General features: G+C 43.5%; 1 protein-coding gene across 1 annotated transcript in view; it reads left to right on the top strand.

Moving 5' to 3' along the window:
• Positions 1-20,754, top strand: part of SIPA1L2 (signal induced proliferation associated 1 like 2) — a 922,756-nt gene that overhangs the window by 336,649 nt on the left and 565,353 nt on the right. The window contains exon 6 of the mRNA XM_030198133.1: positions 3,407-3,564. Within this exon, the coding sequence (XP_030053993.1) occupies positions 3,407-3,564 (158 nt within the window). The remainder of the gene's footprint in view (positions 1-3,406; positions 3,565-20,754) is intronic.

Genomic DNA, 20,754 nt, shown 5'->3' on the forward strand with positions numbered 1-20,754 from the left:
GTGAAACACTGCAGGTCAGTGAGATCTAGGAAACTGCTATGGGGCCTGAAAACTCTGGGGCGTGAGTACCTCCTGTGGTGCCTCCCCTCTTCCTCCAACATGTAAGCCACCTGTACATTTAGTGCCTCCATTTCCCCACACTACAGGTGCAATGCAGTGCCACCAGTGCTCACCTCTCCCTACCAACTTGGTGAAACAGCAGCAACAAACAGAAGCTGCCACCCACTCTCCCACCACCCACAAACACCTACTACAAAGTCTCCTGCCACACCCTCTAGCCACTCACTCTCCAAGCAGCAAATGACAGTCTTCACAAACACGCTGCAGCAGTACACAGGATAAAGACAAACAGAGACTACAAACAGGTAAGGGAACGAATTATGAACTTGGGGACAGTAAGTGGAGAGGGGATAGGGGGGAGAGAGGAAGGAAAGCTGAAAAGTTAAAACTCAAATGAGGCAGGTGAGGGGGAAAACGTTCCGACTACGGCACACAGACAAAGGTAACAGGTACTCAACAAGCTCTCAGCTTTCTCTCCCAACAACGCTCTCGCCACTCTCCAACTGCACAAAATTGCTAATGGGTGTAAAGACGACTTCCCCCTTACTCTGGTCACTTTTATTTCAGATCTAACTAAGGACGCCCATGTTCCGACCCATGCAAAACCATTTCGCAAGCCGTTATACGTTGGGGGCGCCCATCACGTAACGCCGCCCATGACACACCCCTAACGTCCCCTGTGGGGATGACTATAGATGGACGTCCTCGCGTTGAGGACACCCTTACGGCCCGGTTTTGATTATTGGATTTGGGCGACCTTCTTTCACGGGGACACCCATGTGCCTTTTGTGTTGCTTTTTGGGCACCCTTTTCTTTCAAAAATGCCCCTGATAATGTCTCTTATGTTCAATGAGTACTCATCCCTGGCCGACTCTGGAAGAATAGGTGTCACTGCGGAGGGAGTCGGGGGGGGGGGGGGAGGGGGGAGCAAATATCCCAGTCCAACATGACCTTCCTCTCTTCTTACTTATTTGGGGACAGCGGCAGCATGAAAATCAAGCTGGGAGCTTCCCCTACCTGCTTGCCTGTCTGTCCGAATCTGCTGTTTCGATGGTTGTCAATAAAGAGAAACTCTGCATGGGGCTGTAGAGCTCTGCATGCCACTGATAGCGCTGCTGTTTCTGCCCAAACATGACATTATATCATAGGGGGCAGGAACGGCAAAGCTGTCAGCGGTGTGCAGAGCTCTATGGCCCTGTGCAGAGAATTGCTTCGTTAAAGATGAACTTTTAAAAGTATGATCTCCACACATTGTTGTGGAGAGGGTGGTGTTGGGATTATCATAATTGTTGAGTTTAATTCTAAAAATCAAAGGAGGGGGGGGCTAGGCAGTGGTGTGTAGTAAGAGGGTGCCCCAGTCCCCCTCCAAAAATTGAGGTGCTTGGCTAACGGGGGTCTCCAAGACCCGCCAGCAGGAAGCCCTCCTATCTCCCCCCCCCCCACACACACACACAGTGCTGGGTTTTTGTACAACCAAGCATGCGTGAAGGAGGCCCACCCCTCCCCATGCATGCACTGGGGGGGAAGAGCCACTCTTGTGTATGCACAATTTACAAAAACCCAGCATTATGCTGGGGGGGGGGGGGAGGAGTGGATGGTGCGGCATGCAGGCAGAAAGACTTCTGCTGGTGAGGCTTGGGACCCCCACCAGTTCAGCCATCCGCTGTGCACTGTGGAAGGGGAGCAGAGGAGAACAGTGGTATATTAGGGAGGCAGGGATGCCATCCTCCCCCTCTGCCTCATGTGCTGTCCTCCCTTACTACGTCATTGGGGGCAGGGACGCCATCTTCCCCATCTGCTTCGGGTGCTGTCCTCCCTTACTACATCACTGGGGTAAGGGACATAAAAGATAGCTGAAGGAGGGGAAGGATGTAAGGCTGAAGGTTCACCTAAGGCACTGAATACCTTTGAACGTTCCCTGCATGAAGCATTGGTGTATTTCATTCAGCTTTTTTTTTTTTAAGTTTCTTTTTCACTGTGTGTCTTTAGTTCTCTCTTATACTGCTGGTAGTCTGAGTACCATTGATTAGCTGAGGTCTGGTAAGAAAGCATCTTTCAGGGCTGAACATTACATTGCCTCACCTTTGTCCTCCCACTGGCTTCTGTAGTGGGGTGAGGCAGTGCTTTGTCATAGGTCCTAGATTTACAAATGACTAGCTGTAATGAGGTGAAATAGTTTCTATTCAGTGGTCCATTGATAAGTTATCTGTTTATCGTTATAAAGATATTCAGTGGCTTATCTGTATAAAGTGAGGATTGCAATTTTTCCAGTCTATCTTATTATGGATAAATACAGCTGGTTGGTGTGCCACTATTTATATAACTTTAGGCTCTGCCCCCAGAATGCCTGTGCCTTCTCCTGTAGATATATGGATAAACTTTGGTCATGTGTCAGTGTATATGACCAAAATGTATCTGCTTAATAGGGCAGTAAATTTAAAGAAAAACTCTTTATCCAAAAGTGTTAATGTGGTTAGTAAAATTCTCTATGGAGAGGCCCCAGCGTATATGGACACCCTTGTCAACTTACCACCTCGTAACTCTCACAGATCAGCTCGCTTCTACCTAAATCTGCATTACCAATCTACAGAGGCCTCAAGTATAAAACCACCTATGCTTCCACCTTTTCCTACATTAGCGCACAACTGTGGAATGGTCTACCTAAATTTGTGAAAATCACCCCTGATTATCCGACCTTTAAAAAATACCTTAAGACCTTCTTATTCGGGAAAGCTTACGCTCCTGACCCGCCCCGCACTGCTGTCTATTGAATTCCATTTCTCTTTCCACATTTCCCCACCTCTGCTATTACTTACTAGCCTCTTTCACTACAATGCCATTGACTGTTTGTTGTAGACTTGATGTTTGCTTTCTGTAAATTCCTGTAAGCCACATTGGGCCTGCCCTTGGGTGGGAATATGTGGGATATAAACGCTATAAATAAATAAATTAGTACTGGCTGCACATGATATTTAAAATGAATGGAAGGCTTTGAAAAGGTGAACAGCTGGAGAAATAGCAGGAATAGGGGAAGGAGTATAGCAAGGCAAGGATAGAGAAAAGAGTGGTATAATATGAGAACAGGTTGGAAGAGGAAGCTGAGCTAGAAATTAATGAGAAAGCCATGTTGGAGCCAGACTTTGCTTCCTTCCATTCTTTCAGTTCCAGTCGCCTTTCATGAAGGTTTTGTTGCTGTTAATAAATGTACAATTAAATGAAACTATTGATACTTGTGAAGCTAGATTTCACTTTTAATTGTAGCCAATTGTTGTACTGCCTCCTGAGTGATAACAGAAGCCTTTATTTGTAACTAACGGTTTGTGTTTATATCATTTTTTTCATGTAGCTCCTAAGGAAAAGGCACATAGGAAATGACATTGTTACTATTATCTTCCAAGAGCCTGGAGCACTTCCCTTTACTCCCAAAAGCATCCGTTCCCACTTTCAACATGTGTTTGTCATAGTCAAAGTGCACAATCCTTGCACTGACAATGTTTGCTATAGGTAAGTATATACACTTCCTTTCTTAACTTAGGTAGCTTTGGTTTCCATTTATTTTTTCATCAGCAACCTTCTTTCCCACAGTATGCTTCCAAATTTGAGTACAATTACGCCTTCTCTATGACTTTCCATATTTGAATTGGTGGACGTGTTATTAGGATGGTTGTAGTAATTTTCTGCCCAATATTTAAAGTGATTTAAACGGGCAGGAGAACCTCCGGCATATTTAAATCGCTCCTGGCCCAGGGGCGTAGCTACGGGTGGGCCTGGGTGGGCCTGGGCCCACCCAATCTCAGCTCAGGCCCACCCAGTTTGTCCTGCTCCTCCAATCGGTGCCAGTCCTCTAGGCGCCGATTAGGCTGGGAGAGAGAGTGAACAGTCTTCTACCCCATCTGAGCAGCTGCAGCAGCAATGTGTAAAGCCGGAAGAAAAAAACAGCAGCTCACCAGATTTTAGTCCTCCGGAAGCTCTGGCATAGTTTGGAGGGGTGAGGGGGGCATTGCCTCCCCCCAAACGCATGGCTGGAGCAAAGCTGTAGGCAGCTCTTCCTGCCCTCAGCTCCCGTCAGGCTTCCCCCTCGTTCCTTCCTGCCCCCACCCCTCGCACGTGTCAGTAGTAGTTATAGTAGTGGGAGGACATGTGCCTGCCGAGCTCCTGGGCTCCCCTTCCTATTTATCAGCATTGAACCTATGGACAAATTTGTGGAGCGACTGACTGATCCTAAACCTGCTAAATCGACCCTAGCAGATCGAGCTCAAGGTAAGCAAGGGAACAAAAAGACGGTGGGAGGGGTAATTAAGTTTACAACAGCATCAGCCTTATCAGGCAGTTCCTCTGCTGTAAACACAGCCTGAGAAGTGAATTTGTAGGCTGTGGTTTCCACTGTAGCTGCACTAATTGAATCAGAATGCATTCTCCAATTGTAAAACCTTAGGAATTTGCTAACATCATCCTGTTAATGGCTCATTACCTTTGGGCCCTATTTGGGGGCTTTCTCCTGTTCTATGCTAGTAGCAAAAATCATTTATCAATGAATCCTTTTTTTTGTTTAATTGACTGTGTACTATCAACCTTACAAAAATGTGAAATATGGGTAGAAGAGCTGGAGTACCTGAAACTTTTAATTCTTAATCGTTTATTGAGGTTTCCAACCTGAATTCTCAAAATACACAACAGTAAATTGGTCACTATTCTGTACAAAAAGTCTACACACGTGATTTGATTCTATTAATGATTCTTGTTTAATTAACAGATGTAAGCATAAATGTCATCTTAAATAGTTGCTATTCTCATCAAGCGCCTGCAGATTTAATTAAAATATGATAAAAACTCTATAGTTTAAAGCTAAAACCTGCTTTTAAGCCTTAAATCTCTACAATCTCTTTGGAAGAGTCAGTTTCTTAGAATCCTGTAGATTATATGACTTTTTCCAGCAAGTGCTTCCGAAAATCCCATGAAACCAAGCTGCTTCAGTTTGTATAACTCTTCCCTACAGTTTTACATAATATTGTGCAGAGATGGTATTGCTGGTTTTTTTTTAAAAGTAAACTACTTTTTCCAGGGGCAATCCTAAAAGGATGAGTGCTGTGTGTTTAAATAGGGTTGGCCTTGCATTTATTTTCTGCTTCTGGCTTAGAAGATAAGAACCATCATTTTGTTTCTCAATTTCTTTACCAAGATAGTATGACACATTACCAAGTTCTTTTATCTCAACATTCAGGTTTAAATATTTTACAATGTCCTTGTACTCTTGCTCACTTTCGCTTGCAATGAGCAGATCATCAACAAAAGCTAAAATGTATGCATATTGTCCATTTCTGCACCTAGTGTACAAGCATTTATCTGCTTCACCTTGCTTAAATCCTAAATTTGTCAATATTTCATGCAATTTGTCATTCCAACATTTTGCACTTTGCTTTTATCCATAAAGACCTTTGTTTAATTTACACACTAGCTGTCTTTGTTTTGTATTTATGAAACCTGTTGGCTGTTCCATGTACAAGTCTTCAGTTATATCTCCATGAAGAAATGCTGTTTTCACATCAATGTGGTTGACTTGCATGCCTTTTGAGACTGCAATGCTCAGAAGTGTTCTAATTGTCGTGTGTTTCACTACAGGTGCAAACACTTCATCAAAATCTTCTCCATATTTTTGAAGATATCCCTTTGCGACTAATCTGGCTTTATACCTTTCCACTTTTCCTTGTGCATTCCTTTTTAACTTGAATACCCATTTGCATCCTATAGCTTTCTTGCCAGGAGGTAATTTTGTAAGAATCCAAGTTTTATTTTTATGCAATGCATCAATTTCTTCTTGTGCAGCTTTACGCCATTCAGCAGCTTCTTCTGCTGGCATTTTCTCAATCTCATCCCATGTTAAGGGCTCTTGAGCTTCTGCTGACTTTGTTAGGTAAGACAGTCTTGGGGGTGGAACACCTTTGTTTTCCCTGGATGAGCGTCTGACAACAGGTTGGTCCGACCTTTCCGCATCCTCTAAATCTGAGAGTCCTTCTCCAATTGATTCCCCTTCTCCAACTGTACTGTCTTCTGCAATGATCCTTTCTGTGTCTGCTTCCTCTGCCTGTTCCTCATTAGATACAGATGAGTTGCTTTCAGACATCTGCCTTGGTATGGCATTTATATACACTGGCATGTCTATTATGGTTCTAGTTTCATATTCTGGATGATAAGGCTCATCTGGGATAATCCAGCCTTTATCAACCCTTTTGTTTTCATCAAAATATGTAACATGTCTTATGCCAACAATGCCAGTTTTCAGATTCAAAATTCTATATCCTTTGTGTCCTGGAGCATAGCCAACTAAAATGCCCCTTTCTGTTGTGGAATCCAGCTTATGCCTTCTTTGCTTTGGTACATGAGCATATGCTGTACTTCCAAATGTTCTTATGTGTGACAGGTTTGGCTTCCTACCATGCCATGTCTCATGTGGTGTGCGCTCAGCGCCTTTAGTTGGCATTCTGTTTTGTAGGTACACTGCTGTGAGAATGGCTTCCCCCCATAGTCTTTTAGGGAGATTGCTATCTGACAGCATACATCTGGTCATTTCCACAAGTGACCTAAATTTTCTCTCTGCAACAGAATTTTGCTCTGGTGTATAAGCTACTGTTGTGATATGCTGAATGCCTTCTTGTTGTAGAAATGTGCGCATGCTTTGTGAAGTGAACTCACCACCATTGTCAGTCTGAAGAACCTTTGGTTTTCTTTCAAATTTATTGCTCACCATGGCTACGTATTTCTTCAGCATGTCTGTGACTTGACTTTTTTCTTTCAGCAAATAGGCCACACAGTATCTAGAGAAATCATCCAAGAATATTAGCACAAATCTGTTATTTCCCAATGATGGGATATTAAACGGTCCACATAAGTCACTGTGTATTAAGTCCAGTACTTTATTACTCCTATTTCCTGTGTATGCAGGAAATGAGGGTCTCACACCTTTTTGAGTAACACAGTCTATGCATTTCTCCATTTTACCAGTATCTGCACTTATTTGAATGCCAGTGGCAAGTTGCTTACTGTGAAGATCCTGGATCACCTTAAAATCACGATGTCCCAGGCGGCGGTGCCAGATTTCCAGACTACATTTACCATCATTCTTCCTTACTTGCGCCATATGTGAGGCTTCACCTGAAATGCTCAGTTTATAAATATCATTATGCATAAAAGCTTCAGCATACACTTCATCATTTTTAGAGATTGTGCACTTACTGTTTTCAAAATGAATCACAAATCCCTTCTTATCTAATGTAGATACACTAAGCATATTGCAAACTGCTTGGGGAATATACAAGACATCACTTACAGGAATTTCTTTAACTTCATTAGACACTTTGCATTTTAAGAATCCAATGCCTTTTGCTTGGATCTGAGCAGTCCCTGTGTTTGCAGTATGAAGAACACCTTCTTCTGGACTCATTTCCTGAAAGAAATCCTTACAATTGGTTAAATGGCATGTGCTCCCCGAATCCAAAATCCAAGTACTTTCATTTGAATTATTATTTACCATAGTCAAAGATTTTTCTGCCATTAGAAAGCTCTTATGTTTATCATTGTCCTTTGTACATTTCCTGCTTGGAAAATTATTTTGTTCCATTGGCTTAGGTGAGCTAGAGGGGGTGTTTTGTGTTTCCTTACACCATTTAGATACATGTCCCTCCTTTCCACATGAGTAGCAAATCAGCTTGCCCTTGGGTGGAGTTTTCCCATAGCTCCGCCTTCCTCTATTCTTTGCCAAGAAATTTGTTTCATTTCTCTCTGACTGTCTTTGAGAACACATCTCCTCAGAATCATTAATTATGCATTCCTGCCTCAGTTTTGATGCTGCCTGTTCAAATGATTGCCCTTCAATGGCTTCATTCACAGACCTAAAAACATCAAACTTCTTTGATAGTGAGGTAAAAAGAAATGCTCTTTTCAATGCATCACACATGGGAATTCCAGAAAGTTCTAGCTTTTGAAATGAAGACATAAGATGCATAATGTGATCATTACACTTACTTTTATCCCTTAATTTGGTTTCATTCAACTCTGCCAACCAAATTGGTTGCTGTTTTGCATATGTAGTTGCATACATAGTTCTCAGTTTATCTAAAATTTCCTTTGCTGTATCTTTTGCCTCCACCAATATGGCTTGTTTCTCTGAGAGAGCTTCAAAAAACATGCACTTCACATAATAGTTTGCATTGTCCCATTCAGCCATATTTTCAGCTGTTCTGTTTTGGTCTAAACATATACTTAATTTCTTTGCTTGAAGGAGACATCTGAATCTTAGCTCCCATTGCTGATAATTATATTCAGTTAATTTAGGCACCTTGAGAGAGTGGAAAAATGGTGAATTTCCTCCCTCAGCCATTGCTTTCTGTTTGGTGTGTGGGGGGGAGAGAGAGACAGACTGAATCTTTCTTTTAAAACTTAAGAGAAAAATTTGGCTTTTTCACTGCCTGGTAATATTTCTCTTCTTCCTTTTTCAATTCCTGGGCTGGGCCCATAACCCTTTTGTTGGATTATTTGTAGTAATTAATTAGCAGATTTTTATACACACAGCTTCAGCTTTAGAAATGTTAATTTCTTTTCTTCATCTCTCTCACATACACCCCAGAATAATTCACTGCTGAGTCACTTTAAAGTTGAAGTAACAAAACATCTGTTTACTCACAGTTTTAGTTAGATTGATATTCAGGCAGGCTTATTTAACATAATACAATACATTTGGATTATCAGCTCTTTCCATGTGCTTAGATGGTAATGGATGCTCACACCATAGATCCTCTGGTTAGGAGAGATCATGAGCTCCATGTGCTGTTCCTAACCACACCCACAGGAAGTTGCATGGGTGTGACCTCTCTAGGCAATTTACATCAGAGGTCACAGAGTAATCACAGAGAAAGAAAAAAAACATTGCTGACAGACAATGCATGTAAAACACAATACATTATTCCAACACCTCACTATTCAAAATTACAAGTTTAGATAAACACGTGGTTCTCTTTCTTCTTTTACATTTCCCAACTGAGAAAAAAATTAAGGTATGATGCAGAAAACTTACTGTTTCTTTGTAAACACTGACTACCACAGCAGAATTAGGCCCCAATATCCAATTCCAGGCTATGTCCAGGCAGAGGCATTGAATATCTGGGGGCCACCAGATCTTATTCGGGTCCCCAGCCTACCTTGGATATCCCTGGTGGTCTAGGGTGGTTTACAGCCAGGAGGGATGCCCACTCACTCCTGCCTCTTGCAGCTCCAGCCTAAAAATAGCTGCTGCAACCTTGCGATAGTGTGAATGAAATCAAAATTGCATGGAGAGAAAATTTCCATTAATGAGTAGAATTTTATGTAAGGCTGATTTTAGATTTTAATCAATAATCACCAACAAATTACCCCCAATGCAAAAATAAATTATAGTAGGTATCCACTGGATAAACAGAAAAAAAAACACTGCTTCCCCTCTATTTTTTTTCATCCTCTCCCCTGACTTAAATGATTTATAGTAGTAGTAGTATCCTGCATCTCAGTTTTTCTTTGTTTCTGGGCTAGTTCCTTTTAAGTGACACCTGTTTGTTTGTACCAAAAAAGGCAGATAGTACCTGGCAATAGTACCTACGGCATAAAAATACTGATAAACACCAAGGGGACAATTCTAAAATCGAGTGTAATACCGGAAGACTGGAGGGTAGCCAATGTTACTCCGATTTTTAAGAAAGGTTCCAGAGGAGATCCGGGAAATTATAGACCGGTGAGTCTGACGTCGGTGCCGGGCAAGATGGTGGAGGCTATTATTAAGAATAAAATTGCAGAGCATATACAAAAACATGGACTGATGAGACAAAGTCAGCACGGATTTAGTGAAGGGAAGTCTTGCCTCACCAATCTAATGCATTTTTTTGAGGGGGTAAGCAAACATGTGGACAATGGGGAGCCGGTTGATATTGTATATCTGGATTTTCAGAAGGCGTTTGACAAAGTGCCGCACGAAAGACTCCTGAAGAAATTGCAGAGTCATGGAATCGGAGGTAGGGTATTATTATGGATTAAGAACTGGTTGAAAGATAGGAAGCAGAGAGTAGGATTGCGTGGCCAGTATTCTCAGTGGAGGAGGGTAGTTAGTGGGGTCCCGCAGGGGTCTGTGCTGGGCCCGTTGCTTTTTAATGTATTTATAAATGACCTAGAGATGGGAATAACTAGCGAGGTAATTAAATTCGCCGATGACACAAAATTATTCAGGGTCGTCAAGTCGCAGGAGGAATGTGAACGATTACAGGAGGACCTTGCGAGACTGGGAGAATGGGCGTGCAAGTGGCAGATGAAGTTCAATGTTGACAAGTGCAAAGTGATGCATGTGGGTAAGAGGAACCCGAATTATAGCTACGTCTTGCAAGGTTCCGCGTTAGGAGTTACGGATCAAGAAAGGGATCTGGGTGTCGTCGTCGATGATACGCTGAAACCTTCTGCTCAGTGTGCTGCTGCGGCTAGGAAAGCGAATAGAATGTTGGGTGTTATTAAGAAGGGTATGGAGTCCAGGTGTGCGGATGTTATAATGCCGTTGTATCGCTCCATGGTGCGACCGCACCTGGAGTATTGTGTTCAGTACTGGTCTCCGTATCTCAAAAAAGATATAGTAGAATTGGAAAAGGTACAGCGAAGGGCGACGAAAATGATAGTGGGGATGGGACGACTTTCCTATGAAGAGAGGCTGAGAAGGCTAGGGCTTTTCAGCTTGGAGAAGAGACGGCTGAGGGGAGATATGATAGAAGTGTATAAAATAATGAGTGGAATGGATCGGGTGGATGTGAAGCGACTGTTCACGCTATCCAAAAATACTAGGACTAGAGGGCATGAGTTGAAGCTACAGTGTGGTAAATTTAAAACGAATCGGAGAAAATTTTTCTTCACCCAACGTGTAATTAGACTCTGGAATTCATTGCCGGAGAACGTGGTACGGGCGGTTAGCTTGACGGAGTTTAAAAAGGGGTTAGATAGATTCCTAAAGGACAAGTCCATAGACCGCTATTAAATGGACTGGAAAAATTCCTCATTTTTAGGTATAACTTGTCTGGAATGTTTTTACGTTTGGGGAGCGTGCCAGGTGCCCTTGACCTGGATTGGCCACTGTCGGTGACAGGATGCTGGGCTAGATGGACCTTTGGTCTTTCCCAGTATGGCACTACTTATGTACTTATGTACTTATGTACTTATACACTGGCACCAAGTTGTAGGAACCACAATGGGACACACTTAGCGCCAATTCTATAATGGCTTCTGGATATGCCTAAGCCATTATAGAATACTAGCACAAAGTCACTTTGGAGCATTAAAACTTAGGGTCACCCACTTATATCAATGGCTGGTGTAATTTGGCATACCTAAGTGTGCCATGCAATGTGTACAACTGATAGCATTCTGTAAATTGTGTGCGTAGCTTAGTGACATGCCCATGCTTCACCCATGTGTATGCTCCCCTAGCAGTCATGTGCTAGGTACTTATCCACTCCAGTTAACAGATTAGCGCCTAACTTTCAGCTACTGATGCCATTCACATTCAGAAGTGCATGCTATTGGTACCTGAATTTAGATGCCACCTTATAGAATTGCTTTTCACTTTCTTTGTACCCTGAAAAGCCCTAACTAGCTGGATAATAAATGTAACACCCCTGTTCCTGGGTGCTTCTGGGTTCAGGATCCAACCCACTGTGAGCCTCCTGAAGGCAGTCTCTGTTGGATCCTTTACTCTTGGCGCTCGGTACCTCCACCTGGGCAAAGAAGCATTAGCAGGTGTGATGACCTCCTCAGAAAAGCAAAAACAAGTCCAAATGCGGCTGTGGAAGATAAGGCTGAATGTAAAGTTAGTCATATTTAGAGGTCACTTATATTCTCGCAAGCCCCAAAACCACTCTGGAGTCAGCAATTCAATGAAACTCAAACTGTTTATTCTTCAACTCTGAAAAATTAGGATCATCAACCAGGATCAACTCTCCAACATTTAAGGCAAGTCTTTTAAAAAACACAGTCCTTCTGGTAGTCCTCAATGGATCTCCTGTATTCTCCCTCCTTGCATTTATATACAGAATCTTTTCATCAGGACTATTTACACTTTGTACAAACTCCTGGCCATGCCTATCCCAGAATAGAGTACCAATGGCTGTGCTCCTCTCACTGTTACAGGTCCAGACCCTCCTGGCCTGACCTACTTCCAAGGTGCCCTTTGCGTTGGCTCACCCTGGTCCTGGGTTGGGCACTCCCTGGCTCCTATCTCACGCTTCCAGACTGAGTCTCTCCTCTGCCCACCCGTAGCACTCCTCATCCACAATTGTAGTTTTGCTGAGCCACAACTCCTCTTTACAGCCAATGGTTTTAGTTCTCCTTTTTGGGATTCCCCTTACTCCTCCAGGGCAGGGGCATAGCCAGACAACAGATTTTGGGTGGGCCTTGGCAAGAAGTAGGTGGTTACCAAGTGTTCTCCCCCCTCCAACAACCAAAAAAATATCTCAGCTGGCGGAAAAATGCTTTGTTCCACCTTGGCAGTCTGCAGCAGGCATGTGCTGAAAAGTGAGGATGCACAGGTGCTGGTATCATGGACAGTAGTGTTTTCGTTACCATCAGGGGGAACTCTTCAGCTGGCGAAGCTTGGGATCCCCACCAGCTACCACTAAACGTGTGCTACTGTTGGGTGGGCTTGAGCCCTAACTGGATGGACCCCAGCCCACCCAGGCCTACCTGTGGCTACGCCACGGGGCAGGGGACCATCAGACAACTAAAGACCCCCCTAAAGGGCAAACTATCACCTTTATCTCCTTCTAAACTCCCCCCTCCCCACCGTCCCTCTTCAGTGTACGGGTACTATCTCTCTGCATTTTATTTCAAAACTATTTCCCCTAGGCTGAGCTTCCTCCCACCCATGGACCTCCCGATCACTCCCCCAGTGACTCTTAAGAGGGACTTAAACTCTCTTAGCAATCCCAACCTAACAGGGGATTACATAAACATCTAAACTGACAGTTCATAAGCATCTAGGAATAGAAGCCTTATGTGCCTTCCTGTTTGTTATCTGCTACTCTGGATTTATATTTACTCAATTTCAAAACCACAACTTCTAATAGACCTAGAACGGAAACATTTATGACTGAGAAATAAACTGATAATGTTTTTCTTTTCCTTATTTTCTGTACAAGATTACTCTTAGTTTGTGTTATCTTGAAATATTTCCAAATTAAAAAGAAATAAACTGATGACTTCTGCCAGTTTCTTGAGTGAAAATGTGTTATTGATTAATTTCATGGAAGACCGTGGTCACTCATTCTCAAGGGAGGCATATACCTTGAGGCACAGTAATGAGCCTAATACTTGCTAACCTTTCATGGGTTAATATAAGTCATGAAATAAATTAATATTGTTTCAGATTTCATAATTCAGTGACTATTGTACCATACAGTTAGTCTGTATGCTTTTTAGATCGCTTAGGGGACAGTTTTAGAAGCCACTTGTGTAATAAGAGGCTTATGTGGAAATGGCTTGCTGTAAAATTGCTTGGAATACATACGGGTAAAAATGTGCTTGTAATAACATTCTATATATAATTTTATCTGTGACAAGCAGAGGTGTTTCTAGGGATGGACAGATGCATACTTTTGGATTTTCAAAAGTATATGCATAAACATTGTCAGATTTTGTGCATACCAATTAGCAAGTATAAATGTGTGCATGTAGTTTCATTGGGGTAATATTTAAAGGGACAATTGCTATAACTAATGCATATACTACTATTACTATTAAACATTTCTATAGTGCTACTAGACTTACGCAGCGCTGTACAAATTAACATGAAAAAGACAGTCCCTGCTCAACAGAGCTTACAATCTAAATTGGACAGACGAACAGACAGCTAGGGGTGGGGAAATTGCAGTGGTAGGGGTGATATGTGAGGGTGTTGAGTAAGAGAGTCATGGTTAGGAGTCAAAAGCAGTAGCAAAGAGGTGGGCTTTAAGCCTAGACTTGAAGACAGCCAGAGACTGAGCCTGATGTACTGGCTCAGGGAGTCTATTCCAGGCATAGGGAGCAGCGAGATAGAAGGAGCGGAGCCGGGAGTTAGCAGTGGAGGAGAAGGGGGACGACAGGAGACATTTACCCAGCGAACGGAGTTCACGGGGAGGAGTGTAGGGAGAGATGAGAGCGGAAAGGTACTGAGGAGCTGCGGAGTGGATGCACTTGTAGGTCAAAAGGAGAAGTTTGAACCGTATGCGGAAGCAGATAGGGAGCCAGTGAAGCGACTTGAGGAGAGGGCTAACGTGAGTATAGCGACTCTGGGGGAATATAAGATGCGCAGCAGAGTTTTGGACAGATTGAAGAGGAGATAGATGGCTGAGCGGGAGACCAGCGAGAAGCAAATTGCAGTAGTCTAGGCGAGAGGTGATAAGGGTGTGGGTAAGGGTTTTGGTAGCATCCTCGGAGAGGAAAGGACGAATTTTGTTAATATTATAGAGAAAGAAACGACAGGTTTTGGCAATCTGCTGAATATGAGCAGAGCGGAGTCAAAGATGACTCCAAGGTTGCGCGCAGATGGGACAGGGAGGATGAAAGTGTTATCTACCAAAATAGAGAACGGGGGAGAGGAGAGGCAGGTTTAGGAGGAAAGAGGAGAAGCTCGGTTTTGGTCATGTTTAGTTTCAGGTGGCAGCGAGACATCCAGGCAGCGATGTCAGACAGGCAGGCCGATACTTTGATCTGGATTTCAGCTGAGATATCCGGTGCGGAGAGGTAGATTGGGTATCATCAGCGTAAAAAGCCATGGGATGAGATCAGAGCACCAAGGGAAGAGGTATAGATGGAGAAGAGGAGAGGTCCTAGGACAGATCCTTGGGATAGATGTGGAGGAGGAACCACCAGAGTATACGCTAAGAGTACGTTGGGAGAGATAGGAAGAGAACCAGGAAAGAACAGGGCCCCGGAATCCAAGAGAGGATAATGTATCAAGGAGTAAGGTGTGATCAACAGTATCAAAAGCAGCAGATAGGTCGAGGAGGATGAGAATAGAGTAGAGACCTTTAGATTTGGCCAGTAACAGGTCATTGGAGACTTTGGCAAGTGCCATTTCAGTCGAGTGAAGAGAGCAAAAGCCAGACTGGAGCGGGTCAAGAATAGCTCGAGATGAAAGGAAGTCGAGGCAGCGGCGGTGAACAGCACGTTCAAGTATCTTGGAGAGGAAAGGGAGGAGGGAGATGGGCCGATAGCTAGAGGGGCAGGTAGGGTCCAGTGAAGGTTTTTTAAGGAGCGGTGTGACTACAGCATGTTTGAAGGCATCAGGAACAATCGCAGTGGAAAGCGAAAGATTGAGGATATGACGGATAAAAGGGATGACAGTGGGGGAGATAGTGTTAAGTAGGTGAGTGGGAATGGGATCAGAGGGGCAGGTGGTACGTTTGGACGAGGAAAGATGTGCAGTTTCCTCATCAGTGACATCAGAGAAGGTGGAAAAGGAGGGAGGGGTTGGAGGGTTGGGGGAATGGACTAGGGGAGGGAAGGGTGGAGGTGGTTTGATTGAGAATTCAAGGTTAATCTTTTGAACCTTGTCATGAAAGTACTCGGCTAGAGTCTGAGGAGAAAGTGAAGGGGGAGTAGGGGGCGAAGGCACTTTAAGGAGGGAGTTCAGCGTGGCAAAGAGAAGGTGAGGGTTAGAGCCAAGAGAGTTGGTCAGCTGGATGTAGTAGTCCTGTTTGGCAAGTGAAAGGGCAGATCGGAAGGAGGTCAGCATGAATTTGAAATGAACGAAGTCGGCAAGGGTACGGGATTTCAGCCAGAGGCGTTCGGCAGTGCGGGTACAGGAACGTAAATAGCGGATGTCAGCGGTCAGCCACGGCTGGGGTTTGGCACGCCTGATAGGACGAGACACGGGAGGCGCAAGCGTGTTCAGAGCAGAAGAGAGAATAGCATTGTAGGAAGAGACAGCCTCATTGACAGACTCAGATGACATAGCGTCAGAAAAGAGATGTGAGACATTGGAGGACAGAGTAGAAGGGTTAACAGCTTGAAACTTTCTAAATGTATTGGTCAGAATTGGACGAGACTGGGGAGGAGGGTGTTTAAGAGTGAAAGTTATAAGATGGTGATCAGAGAGGGGAAGAGGTGAGGCACAGAAACTAGAGGGCGAGCAGTTGGATGAGAGGACAAGATCAAGACAGTGGCCATTCTGGTGAGTGGAGGTAGTGGAGCACAGTTGAAGATTGTAGGATGCATATACTTACAGCACAAGTTAAGTAGCCTGTTAAATTATTCTGTTAATTGTTAATTAAATAATGTTTGTTACTAGTTGCAAATTAGGATCAGACTGGCTGATATTCAAAATGATTTAAGCAGGCAGGAGCTTCTTCCAGGTTAAATTGCTTACCGCCGCTTAAGTGGTGATATTCAGCAACTCTTAATCTGTGGCACAGCCAGACCTGACATTTTGGGGAGGGTGGAGGCCAGAGTTAACATGGGGGGGCACTAGGCATATAGGTATGAGTAAAGCTTGGTATACTCCTAAATAATGCCTTTGAGTGTACTTGACGATGGATTTTTAAGTAAACAGTTTATCCTGCATCAACATAAACCACACATTTATGGAAACTTGGAAGTTCACTAACATTTTTTGCATTATCCCAGAACAAACTTTGCCATTAGAGTAGACTTGTGTCTGGTCTACATCTCAACACACATCACAGTATCCTGCAAAATAATTACCACAATGACACATATTCTTCAACTTTTCCTTATAACAAATATAAATGCTTTATTCCCCAGGAATTCACCATACAAAAAAGTTCTGATTTTGATGTAATCTCCATAAAAATATAAACACCCTCTAGTCCCAAGTATATTGTGAAGTACCTGTAATACAAAACCTACAAAGATCACTCTAGACCTATAGAACTAGTTCACTATAACACCACTAACTTACAGAAGTAACACAGCAAGGACCCTACCTGGGAAAAAGCAACACAGTAAATATTGCAGTGTGACCTCATACATCAATATGCTTGTTGGGAAACTGAACAAGCTGGATTATTAGAGATGCTGAAATAGAAATCTATGCAAACAGAGTTCCTGGCCTTCGTCACAAATAACGTGACCACACACTTAAAATACGAATATGTAGACAGAAATTAAACCCCAAGAATCCACATTCTGCAGGCAGAAGAGAGAGAGTGAGTGCCATAAACTCTGCAAAATATAAATAAAGCAGTGTAAATCTACTGCAAACTGACATTCTCCTTTCACTGAATTAAAAATAAAATTTTTCTTTCTACCTTTGCTGTCTGGTCATTTTGGTTTTGTTTTTTTGTTTGTTTTGGAGTTTTTTTTGTTCGGATCATGTTTGTCCCTGTCTCCAGTTTCTGCTTTCCTCTGTCCTTTCTTAACTTTCTTTCCAAAGTCTCCAGTCCTTCTGCCACTTCTTCTCTCCCTTCCTGTCTTCTTCAGTCAGAGATGGATGAAGAAGAGGATATGATCTTTTCCTTTCAGCATTCCTTCATTTATTTTTCTGTCTCTGTATCTACTCAGACTTAAGTACATAAGCACTGCCACGCTGGGAAAAGACCAAAGGTCCATCAAGCCCAGCACTCTGTCTCCGACAGCGGCCAATCCAGGCCCCAAGAACCTGGCAAAAACCCCAAATTTAATAACGATCAATGGACTTTTCCTTCAGGAATCTGTCCAGACCCCCTTTAAACTCAGCAAGGTCAGCTGCCGTTACTACCTTCTCCGGCAATGAGTTCCAGAGTCTAACCACACGCTGAGTAAAGAAAAACTTTCTCCAATTTGTTTTAAACCTACCACATTCTAATTTCATCTTGTGTCCCCTAGTTCTATTATTGTTAGAAAGCATAAACAAACGCTTCACATATATCCGCTCTACCCCACTCATTATTTTGTAGACCTCTATCATATCACCCCTCAGCCGCCTTTTCTCCAGGCTAAAGAGTCCTAGCCGTCTTAACCTCTCCTCATAAGGTAGTCGTCCCATCCCTTTTATCATTTTCGTCGCCCTTCTCTGCACCTTCTCCAATTCCTTTATATCTTTTTTGAGATGAGGCGACCAGAACTGAACACAATACTCCAGGTGCAGTCGCACCATGGAGTGATATAACGGCATTATAACATCCTCATGCTTGTTTTCCATCCCTTTTCTAATAATACTCAACATTCTGTTCGCCTTCTTAGCCGCCGCAGCACATTGAGCGGAAGATTTCAACGTCCTATCCACGATGACCCCCAGATCCCTTTCTCGGTCCGTAACTCCTAAAGCGGAACCTTGCATGACATAGCCGTAATTCGGGTTCCTCCTTCCCACGTGCATCACTTTGCACTTGTCAACGTTGAACTTCATCTGCCAATTGGACGCCCAATCCCCCAGTTTCACGAGGTCCTCTTGTAATCTTTCACACTCCTCCCGCGACGAGACGACCCTGGATAACTTTGTGTCATCTGCGAATTTAATTACCTCACTAGTTACTCCCATCTCAAGGTCATTTATAAATATGTTAAAAAGCAGCGGTCCCAGCACAGACCCCTGAGGGACCCCACTAACTACCCTTCTCCATCGAGAATACTGACCATTCAACCCTACTCGCTGCTTCCTGTCTTTTAACCAGCTCTTAATCAATAATAATACACTGCCTCCAATCCCATGACTCTCCAGTTTCCTTTGGAGTCTTTCATGAGGCACTTTGTCAAACGCCTTCTGAAAATCTAGATATACAATATCCACCGGCTCCCCTTTGTCCACATGCTTGTTCACCCCCTCGAAAAAATGCAGTAGATTTGTGAGGCAAGACTTCCCTTCACTAAATCCGTGCTGACTTTGTCTCAGCAGCCCATGCTTTTGTACGTGCTCCGTAATTTTATTCTTAATAATATCCTCCACCATTTTTTCCGCCACCGACGTCAGACTCACCGGTCTATAATTTCCCGGATCTCCTCTGGAACCCTTTTTAAAAACGGCGTTACTTTGGCCACCCTCCAATCTTCCGGTACCACACCTGATTTTAGGGATAAATTGCATATTACTAACAGCAGCTCCACAAGTTCATTTTTCAGCTCTATTAATACTCTGGGATGAATACCATCCGGACCCGGCGATTTACTACCTTTAGTCCTTAGTCTTCTCCTTTTTATATCTCATCTATCTACTGGCCTTTCCCATTTCCCTCTCCAGCACTCCTGTTGGACCCTCTGTCTCTCTCCTTCCCCAGTCTCCTATCCTCCCCTCATCTGTAACCCACTCGCTAGTCCCCCCATTTCTATCCTCTGTACTTAATCTGTCAGCCCCTCACCAGCCCCAGCTCAATCCCTGTTTTTCCTTCCTTCTCTGGCCTCTAGGCCATTCTTCTCTTACCCTCTACTCAATCTCCTATTGTCTCTCTTTCACCATCTTTTTAACCCTATTTCTGCCCTCACTCAACCCCTTCAGAAACCTATCCTCTTCCTCTCACATCCTGGTACCCCCATCCCATTTCAGTGCCTCTCATCCTCCCCCACACTTCATCCCCTTTCTCTTACTCAGCACTTAATTGCCTCACTCATTTTCCCAACCCATCAATATACCCCCATTCCTACCTACCAGTTGCCAAGTACTCACTATCCACTCAAAATTCCCACTCCGCCGGGGTGTTACCAAGATGGCGGAAGTGTGAGCGTGTTCGGTGAGATCGCTGCTCGAGAGTGAAGCATGTTTTCTTCTTTCCCGATGCCGCACACAAAACGAAAAGGAGCCGTGAGGCTTCCACCGTCGCCCGCAGCTTCCTCCTCTCCACTCCAGGGTAGCATGGAGCGCTTCCTGACCCGCCCGTCGCAGAATGAAGGGACGGGGTTGCCTGCTGCAGGGGCATCCGGTGGAGCGGAGCCCCTGATGGGCTTGGAGACATCTTTATCCCCGCCCCCCAACTCTAGAGGCCCTCCGTGCCCGGCTACAGAAGCGGTGAGGGGTGCAGGTATCCGAGAACCCGATAAGGGGAATAAGGAGCCAGCAGACGGAGGACCTATGCCACAGAAAAGTAGCCAGGAGAGAGAGGTTTAAAGGACCCGAAACAACCCCGGAGGTTAATCTAGAGAAGATCTGGCTGATGCTGAGCAAGATGGATTCCACGCTTCAAAATGCCTCAGACAAGGTAAATACTTTATCTTTGAGAATTGAGGACATGGTAAAAAACTTAGGAACGGTTAAAGAAGACCTGACCACACAATTGAAAGATTTAAAAAAAGAAATGGATCAATTGCAAGAATTTAAAGTGACGGTGATAAAAGATAATCTGACAATGCATAGAAAAATTGAACAGATTGAGAACTTTAATAAAAGATTGAACCTTCGAGTATTGAATTTTCCTAAAATTCCTGATAAAACACCTATTGAGTTATTTAAAAAATACCTGCAAGAAAATTTGAAAATGCCTCAAGAACTTATTCCTCCTATAAATAAGATTTACTATCTTCCAACAAGATTAAGTGGAAAAGAAGAAAAGAAAGAAGGTTTGGATGTTATAGACTTTAACAATCTGTCTGAAATTCTAGAACAATCCATCGAAATAGTTCCGCAAAGAGCCACTCTTTTGGTTTCGTTGGTATTTGAACAAGATCTCAATGTAATATTGAAACTATACTTTAAATTCTCAAAGGTTCCTTTTTATGGAACAAAAGTATGGATAT

This window comes from Microcaecilia unicolor, chromosome 3 (assembly GCF_901765095.1).
Source record: "Microcaecilia unicolor chromosome 3, aMicUni1.1, whole genome shotgun sequence".
Classification (NCBI taxonomy): Eukaryota; Metazoa; Chordata; class Amphibia; order Gymnophiona; family Siphonopidae; genus Microcaecilia; species Microcaecilia unicolor.